This window comes from Prionailurus viverrinus, chromosome A3 (genome assembly GCF_022837055.1).
Source record: "Prionailurus viverrinus isolate Anna chromosome A3, UM_Priviv_1.0, whole genome shotgun sequence".
Lineage (NCBI taxonomy): Eukaryota > Metazoa > Chordata > Mammalia > Carnivora > Felidae > Prionailurus > Prionailurus viverrinus.
This window is the reverse complement of record NC_062563.1, coordinates 60994986-61004664: the sequence shown is the minus strand read 5'-3', so window position 1 is coordinate 61004664 and position 9679 is coordinate 60994986. Positions and strand designations below refer to the sequence as shown.

At 38.4% G+C, this 9679-nt stretch overlaps 1 protein-coding gene across 1 annotated transcript; it reads right to left on the bottom strand.

Annotated features, from left to right (window-relative positions):
- Positions 1-479: 479 nt before the first annotated feature.
- Positions 480-9010, bottom strand: LYG2 (lysozyme g2). The gene is made up of 7 exons (XM_047853787.1): positions 8987-9010; positions 8753-8858; positions 8145-8212; positions 3868-4008; positions 2897-3093; positions 1966-2104; positions 480-633 (listed from the first exon to the last, which is right to left on the bottom strand). The coding sequence occupies exons 3-7, from the start codon at positions 8185-8187 to the stop codon at positions 515-517; spliced, it is 639 nt and encodes a 212-aa protein (XP_047709743.1). The 5' UTR covers positions 8188-8212; positions 8753-8858; positions 8987-9010; the 3' UTR covers positions 480-514.
- Positions 9011-9679: the final 669 nt, after the last annotated feature.

The window sequence follows — 9679 nt, the reverse complement described above, 5'->3', positions numbered from 1 at the left end:
AATAAGGCCTCACTGGAATATGTAGATGTCAGTCACCATGATATTCACACTTAAAATAATTATGCATACGTCTATGTGCGTTTCATGGGAACTGTACTATGAACTGGGTGGGTTTCCTTTTCATTTTTTTTTTAAATTTTTTTTAACGTTTATTCATTTTTGAGACAGAGAGAGACAGAGCATGAATGGGGGAAGGTCAGAGAGAGAGGGAGACACAGAATCTGAAACAGGCTCCAGGCTCTGAGCTGTCAGCACAGAGCCCGACGCGAGGCTCGAACTGATGGACGGCGAGATCATGACCTGAGCCAAAGTCGGACGCCCAACCGACTGAGCCACCCAGGCGCCCCTCCTTTTCTTTTTTAATGCTTATTTGCATTAAGAAAACTGAGATATGAATTTTCTGTCATAATTGCAGCTATTTCTTTGCCAGTGTTGGGTATAACGCATCCATTTCAAACTCTCAAAGGGGGGCCATCTGAATACCTGCGAACTCAGCCCACCCATAGAGCTTTGCCTAGAAGCCATGTCTTTTATAGAATTTAGCTCGGGCGAGAAGATCATTGACCAAGTCATTGTCTATGTCCACCGGGGTTGCAATAGCATCGATTCCTGACTTAAAGGCCGAGAGACCACCTGAAATGAAACAGAAGTTCAGAATGAAACATTAACTTTCAGCAGAAATCAGCTTTGAGCATTCCCAGGATGTAAGCCCCCTAGGTAAATCTTCCAAAGCACACAGTCCCAGATCCTTCCCTTTTCCTCCCCTCCTAAAAGGATCAACTACCCCAAGAATCTCTGGGAAAATTCCAGATTGCTTTCCTTCTCTCTCCTTTTAAAAGTCCTTTGTATTTCTTGCTACAAAAGTCGTATTTGCTTCTTATAGAGTCCAGGTCTGGCAAAAGTAGATCCTCAGCAAATCAGTCTGAGAATGCTTATAACATTCTCTCAGCCATTAAATAGCTTACTCATTTTTAAAAAATTACTTATTCACTCACTTTTTTAGGCATTCAGTTAATGTTTTTAAGCACCTACTATGTGCCAGGATGGGTGCCACACTGAGTTCAGGGTGCACAACAGTATCCAAGACATAATCATTTCTATGTAGGGATATGTGTGTGTAGGTGTATTTTACCCAAGAATTTTGATCTTCAATAGCTACTTATGTGTTTAACATAATTATGCTCTGCTCTGATGTATAGAGGAAAAGCTCCCTGGTCCTGATCCCTGATTTCAAGGAAAAAGAAATTGTTTGTTCTAAATTAAGGATGTTAAAGGAGGAGAGAGGTATATCCATACCATGAGTCCATAGAAGGTAGAGTTAATAGGACTTGGTGTGGTTGGATCTGAAGACAGAAAGAACCAGAGAACCTAAGAAAACAATCTGTTTTTCTGGCTGGAATGACTAGACATATTTTGACACCTTTCAGAGATAGAAAATGCAGAAGAAAGAGCAAGTTTATAGTGGGAAGCTAGTGACTTAATTCAGTCTGGAAGATGCTGAACTTGAGGAGATCTGTGATCAACCAAGCAGAAATCTCCACTTGGACATGTCATGGTACCTAAAGCCCTGATGTCACTGAGAATTCTCACAGAGTAAAAATTCGTTCAAACAATTCATAAAGAGGTTAACAGTTTCTTTCATCAAGAAAAAAAACTATCAGAGGGAGGTAAACATATTCTTTTAAACTATGGCATTAATACTCAAGACATCACTCAGTGGCTCAGTAACCAAGGAGAGAGGTAATGAGAATGCCAACGTCTGGCAGAAGAGGAAATGGAAGTTGGGAAGGAAGACCACTCAAAGTAACTCAGTGGTTTGGAGAAAACTAGTACAGTCATCCGGCAGCTCCTCCTATGTCCACTGTTGACCCCATGAGAATGCCCTCAGGGAGGCCCAGGGCACATCTGGTCTTCAGGGGTCTCACTCACTGAACTTTTTAACAAAGCTCCACAAATATGGCCTACCTTTGAGGTGTTGAGCCACACTCCACGTGGGGAACTTTTTCTGGATTGCCTTTATTTTGTCTGTTAGAATCCCAACAGCCTGCAATAGGTGTTCTTTGCTGTCCCAGGTACCAACAGGGTGATGAATTTTTTTATCAAGCTAGAAAAATCAGATAATAATGTCAGCATCTAGATGAAACAATGCATTTTTCTGCTATTCCTGATTTCTCTTCCTTGTATTCAAGTACACAGACAGTGGCCTCGGCCCCCTTACTTTATCTCCACAGAATCAATTCTATAGTCCTTTTTCTCACGAAAAGAGAGTCGGAGAAACAAAGTATGATTTAGGAGATGTGAATGTGGCATAGTTTTAGTTAAGCTCTCAAATAGAAATGAATATATGAAAAAGTTGTTTCAAAACAAATAATTAGCACTCAATGTCTAGATACTTGCAGTCAAAAATAAAAATTTGTTTCTAACTGGGACAGCTAAAGTCTGGGTTTCTACAGACAATTTAAAATGAAGACTGGAAGCAAACATCCAAATAATTTGGATTGTCTTCTCCAATTTGCTTAAAAAAACAAGTTCCTTCAAATAGAGCTTAATTATAGTGTTTTGATCTACGTGGATGAAATTTACTATTTTATGAACCCCAAATGGGCACCTTTAATAGTACCCTTTATAAGATTTTCTCAATTAAGTGTATTACATTTTATTAGTTGCAAACTATAATTATAAAACTCATTAAATGCTTTTTCTGAAGACAGCCAATAACTGATAAATCTTGAATGAAATAACCAAAGATAAGTTAGAGAAATACAGAAGTGCAAATGATGCTGAAGTACCAGGGTGTTTTGAAGACTGGAAGTACTGCAAATGAGTATCCAGATTGGATTGAGCTTCCAAAAGGAAGGATGAAGTGGGACTGACTGAAAATTTCCTTGCCAGGTACCTGCATCAAGCCAAATCTAAGTCCTCTGTGGTCCCAGCCATCTTGCAGGACTGCTCCACCATGGCTTTCTCTGGAGATGATGGCTGCAATGAGAGCAGGGTCCACACAATGCCTCAGCCCAACTTCTTTGATCAGAATCTGGTAAGGCTTTAAGGCCCTCAAATCCATCTCAGCAAACATTTCAGAACCACGGATCCCTAAGTCAATAGAAAATAAACTGTTTACTCCAGAAGAAAACCCGCTTTCAAAGTTTAGTAAGTTAGTCACGGCGCCTGACCACATCTTGGAACTATTCTAGGACATTTTCTGATCTCTAATTGCATAAACCTTGAAAGGTTCACAACCACTGGCAGATACCACTTCTGCTCTCTTTCTTGATCTTCTGCTACCCGCCACATTGGTGCATTGGGAAGACTCTTGAACTAGAAGTCAGCCAGCCTAAATTTGAGTCTGGTTCTGCCACTACCTAGTTCCAGACCCATGGGAAGTCTCTTCTTGCTGAGCCTCAGTTTTCAGATCTATAAATCGGGGGAGGTAGTATTAGATTGACCTTGTTGTTGCTTCCAGTGCTGATTTTCTAATACTGGGATAACATGAAGAAGACTTTGGAACAGGATTCTCAAAAGACAAGATGTACAGAGAGCAAGAGGCGTGCTTAAAATGCTCATGCTGTAACATGAAGTAAAAACCAACAAAAAACATAAAACAAAGCCAGAATGTAATATTTTATGTAAACAGTCATTTCAATATGTAGAAGTAAACCCATTAAGACAAAGTTTGGAAAGAATAGGGGGAAAATGAAAAGAAACAGATTGTTAGGTTGGTGAGGATTCTGCTTTCTTCTAATTTTTAATTTTGGTATCATTGCTGTAACAGTGATTATACCTTTTTAAAATTAAGCTACTTCCTAAAAATGAATCTGGAAATGATGAAAATGGGAAAGCCAAATGTTTGCTTTGCTTTTCACTTACCACAGTTAATCAACCTGGTTATATCACAAGAAGCACCAGAGGTCTCCATGGTCATGATATCACCGTAGCAGCCGTGGTACAGGCGGGGATGCAGGTGAGGGCTCATTGACTGAGTGAAAGGATATGAGCCCCTAGAAGTGCCTGGTGGATAGAATGATAATTCACATGAAGCCTGTGAGAAATATCACTCGAGTTGCTATAATTAGTGTTACTAAACCAAAGGCGAAGCCATAGATTTACTCTTCCCCAAGTCCCTCCCAAGACCCTTAGGATGGTTCATTAGACAAAACAGAATAGAAGATTCCTCCTTCCCACTTTACCCCAACCTTAAAAAAAATTTTTTTTAAAGTAGTCTTCACACCCAACATAATCTGGAGATCAAGAGTTGCATGCTCAACCGACTGAGCCACCAGGCATCCCCGCCCCCCCAAATTTTTAATAAAGCACTTAATTCCAAACATTGTAGAAAGTATTATGAAAATCAAATTTTTATAGGTCTCAAAAACATTTGCTGTAATCTTGGTCAGAATTAAAATTGCTGCTAGAGGGGAGTCTGTTTGGCTCAGTCAGTTAAGCCTCCGACTTCAGGTCGGGTCATGACCGCACAGTTCGTGAGTTCCAGCCGCACATCGGGCTCTGGGCTAACAGCTCAGAGCCTGGAGCCTGCTTTGAATTCTGTGTCTCCCTTTCTCTCTGCCCCTACCCCGCTCACACTCTGTCTCTCTCTCAAAAAAAAAAAAATTAAAAATGTTTAAATAAATAAAATTGCTACACTAGAGTTTTAAGCAGGAACTTTGAGAGAAATGTTAAGACGGTTCTGACACAAATACTTCTGAGATATAAGCACTTATATTAACAACTGCTTTTGTTTAGGAATGTAAGAAAGAAGGGTAAAAATACCATGTAAGATAAAAAAGAAGGATGCCATTACCTTAAAATATCCATTTTATATCATGTTTCTACAAATTTGAGTTTCTAAGTATAATTAGTAAACTTGGAAATAAAATTTAACTTACCATAAAAATTTAAGTTAAATTCATTCTTATTTTTTATTTTATCATTATGAAGTGACTTTCTGTCCAAGTCTATTTGCTAAAGGAGATAAAGAGCTTTTCTGTAAGTTGGAAAGTTTGTTCTAATAATTCCTAAGATTGTTGACTAATATCGTAAGACTACATATATTTGTTATAAGAAATTATGTTTGTTAAAACACTTGATGTAAAAAATTATGTTGGGGCACCTGGGTGGCTCAGTCAGTTCAGCGTTCAACTCCTGATTTCAGCTCGAGTCATGATCTCACAGTTTGTGAGTTCAAGCCCCACGTCAGGCTCTCCCTCTCTCCCCCGCCCCCACCCCTGTACCCTTCCCCTGCTTGCTCTAGCTTCCTCTCTCTCTCAAAAATAAATAAATAAACTTAAAAAAAACTGTTGTTTCATTTAGTGTTGTAAATGGTGTTTTTAAATAGGACCATTCATCACAGTTAATCTGGTTCTGATTAACTTGACAGTATAAAGAGACTCTCTTAGAATTAGGCACATAACCAATGGAACCCTTCCTTAAAAATATTTATTTTAAAAGGAAAACAAAGCAACTCTAAAGATTAACTTGTTTAAAAAGCAAAACTCAGGGCACCTGGGAGGCTCAGTTGGTTGAGCATCCCACTTTCTCTCAGGTCATGTGATCTCCAGGTTAGTGAGTCTGAGCCCTGCATTGGGCTCTGTGCTGACAGCTCAGAGCCTGGAGCCTGCTTCAGATTCTTTATCTCCCTCTATCTCTGCCTCTACCCTGCTCGTACTCTGTCTCTCTCTCAGAAATAATAAATAAATAATTTAAAAAAAAATAAAAAATAAAAAGCAAAACTCATCTAAACAAATAAAAATACAGGCACAATCTACTCTCTCCCATCTACAAACAGGCAAAAAAAAAAAAAAGTTTGTAAATGGACAAGGAAGTCAGACAGTGCAACTATCAAGTAAACTCAGAATAGTAAGAAAGCCTATTTAGATAATAAAAGCAGCAGAAACTAGCAAAGCTTTTCAAAGCAGTGTGGATTTCCATGTGATGGCAAAGAGCAGGAACCATCACATTGGCACTCTCCATGGCCCTCGGTATACCTTGTGCCTACAATATGTGTAGGAAATATACATGAATGAATGAATGAATGAGTAGATTTCCATGACATAGATTATATGTAAGATAGAGGCATGGAAGCTGTGAGTGAGGGTGCAGACTGACAACATATATCCAGAATCTAACCACTTCTCACTACCTCTGCTACCACCACCAGGGTCCAAATCACCATTGCTAATCTTGATTATTGTAATAGCCTCCTAACTGACCTCCCTCCTCCACCTTTACAGTCTAATCCCCAGCAGCCAGAGTAGTCTATGGAAACATGCCTGGAATCATATCAGTCTTCTCTCTTAACCTTCCAATAGCTTTCCAATCATTCAATTCTGGCTTCCAAGCCCTACTTGATCTGGACTGAACCAGAACTTGATCTCTACTTGAACCAGAACTGGTTCTTACACATTATAGACACATACTAAAACATTTACAGGTGAAATGTTTTGATGTTTTGGGTTGCTTTAAAATATTTCAACCTCCCCATCACCAAAAAAAAAATTTTTTTTGTAGAGATGAGGGATAAATAAAAATAAGAATAGCAAAGTGTTGAAAACCATAGATGCTTGATGGGTCCATGGGAGTTAATTATGCTATTCCCTCCCCCATTTTATATGTTTGAAACATTCTACAACAAACTTTTTAAAATTACCTTATTAAAGAGCCTTTTTTCCTACTTACATTAAAAAGGCAACATACTCATGCCTCATTCCTTGTCACCCACTACCTTACATTATTTTATTTATATCACGTATCACCATCTGACATGTCTTCCTTCCTTTCTTCTTTTATTTCTTCCTCTCTTTTTTTCTGTCTGTTTCTCTCACTAGAACATTTTTTTTCTACTATATCTTCCTCAGCACCTAGAACAATGCCTGACATAAAGTGGACATTTAGTAAATATTTGTGAATAGATACATGAATGGATGGATGGATAGATGGATGGATGAGAAGTAAAGGAATTATCTGTATCAAGTGTCCATATGTCAAAAGTTTCCATTTCTTTCCACTAGAGAGCCAGCCTTTGCCATGCTCGATATGTGGCTCAAAGGCCACAAGTATCAAAGTGATCTGTATGCTTATTAAAAATGCGTATCTATGGCCTCCTCATACTAGGTCTATTGAGCCAGTTTTTAGGTTTAAGGTCAAAGAATCTCCACTTTAACCAGGATTCCCAACAGATTCATGCATACCAAAGTTTGATTTAAGGGGATTATAATATGACCATGGACTTTACGCTACTTGTATTGACATCGTAAACACACAGGCTCTTCTTAATTATAGTCACCTTTCAGTTAAACATAGTATAGTAGCTTATAATTAGTCTACTAGCTATGTAACTCTGCTGTCACCTGGGAATTAAAGAAGGAATAAAAATTCTAAACTATGTTCCCCTGCCTTTGACCATATAAATAATTGGAAATCATCACTTTTCTGTAGTCTTACTTTTTCAAATTTAGAATTAAACATTTTAGAAACACTTTCTTCTCAATCTTCACTCTATTCATAAAGACAATTTGGACATTGTTTACAATGTCTTTTTATTTTTCTTAAGCCAAAATTTCAATTTTTTCTTTTTCAAAGTCCCTCACCATCTCACCAGCCTAACTTTTTAGCCTTCCCTTCAGAAATCGTTACTTCTGTTCTGGTCACGCTGATCTGTTTATTGCATCCCAAATATTTTTCATCCATTTCTGCTTTTTTGTACTAAAGTCGCTCTACCCATTCAGCGACTCCTTTCTTCTTTTATCAAAATACAAAACGTTCCTCAAGTATCACATCCCCTAGGAAAGCCTTTTGGTATCAACATCCTGACTAGATGTGAACTCTTCATCCTAAACTCCTCCAAGACTAGTGTCTTTTGTGTCTATATTCATTTAACTCTTATTTACTGCCTGGTATTGATAATTTTATCTTCATATGTCTTGCCTCCTAAGGCACTGTTCCATAAATTCTCACTGAGATCACCTTCACCTGCTTGGCAAGCAGAATACACTCTTGATTATAGATATAAGCAGTTGATTGATGGCCAGGCTGATTAGGAGTGCCCACCCCTCCATTGCATGTAATCATTGCCTTTTCTGATTCATGACTGTGCTGCATATTTTTGTGGACACCCTGAAAACAATACTAAATGTCAATCAGTGACTTACCAATGAGAGCAACAAGTCCCCAAAACAGGATAGAGGATAGCATGGTGGTGAATCTTATCCTGCAGCACCTGTTATGATTTGAAAGAGAAACTGGCTAATTTTAAAACTTGAAAGGTTCCTAAAGGAAACTTGTTTTTATTTTAAAAAGTTTAGAGTCATTTATAATATAATACCTTTTCACCAGTTCCAAGATAGTATTCTCATAGGCTCAGTATTATGGTTCACTGAATCACTCTCTTGTCTAAGTATAACCTCCCAACTCTTTTTAATCTAACTTCATATTGACATGAGTCTATGAATATCTTACATATGTTACACACACACACACACACACACATGAATATCTATGAATATCTTACATATGTTACACACACACACACACACACACACACTCCCATCCCATCTCCAAGATTGCTTACATCATAATTTTGTTCCAATTCTTATACCAATCTCCTTAGAAAATCATAAGAAATCACGAGAAGAGCATTAGAGATCATGACTCAGAAGAGGTTAGCTGTGCTCCCTACATTCCTCCATTGACTCTATTCTTGGTGTCATTCAAAAGACAGCTTAAGTGTTCTACAAGACACAAGAAGGCTAGCACTAACCTGGTTTGTGAACTTGCAGAGAAAGTCTCCCCTCTGAGTTTGGGAAGGTTCCCCGTTCTCAGCACTACCTTGCACGCCAGGCTTTAACAAAGCAGTGGCCTTCGTCCTAAAAGGTTAAAAAATTTAAGAATCCATTAGTTGGTAGATCTGTGAGTACCTGGCTTCAGTCCAAGCAGACTTCAGTGTGGATCTGCCACGGTGGAGGGAAGTTTAAATGCCAGCATGTAGACTCACCTGCCTCTTCTTACCTTCATCCTGTACCACTGATCATTGGAGGAGGTTTATATATGGTTTAAAACCCTCTCTTTAAGCCACTGACCTCATTAGACCTGATTATAATAATACTTTGGACTTAGGTGGCCCTTTTAATAAAAATATTTCAAAGCATTTATTAACCACTATTAATTAATTAATCTAATGAACCCCCAAGTTGTAGTGGAGGCATATATTTGGTGGACAGTATCTAAAATTGAGGTAGGTCAACAGCTTCTAAATTTGAGAACAAGAAGCAGATAATTAGCATAAAAAAGATAAACAGGAACTACTAGCAGCTCTCATTCCTGGATTGGTTGTTTGCCTGAAGTTTGAGCCTCCTGCTCTTTGTTCCTCATTCCATTGTCGCATGATCCACATACTAATATGCCACAGGGCTTCTTGTTCCAATTCTACACTGACAAACAGAGCCAAGATTGACTACCTGCTCTGGGAGATCAGTACAAAGCCAGGGAGTAGCAATATGAGTGCTGGTTTCCCAAACTATCTGAGGAAATGGGAAAAAAAGATTTGGCCAGGTATGAACATTTTTATCAAGGATGGAGTATTTTTCTTCACATTTATGTCCAAAGGAAGAGATAAAAGCACATTGTGCAGTGCTGGGAACAGGAAATGGAAGAGACATTTTTGAAATAGACAAAGCACATTTTCCAA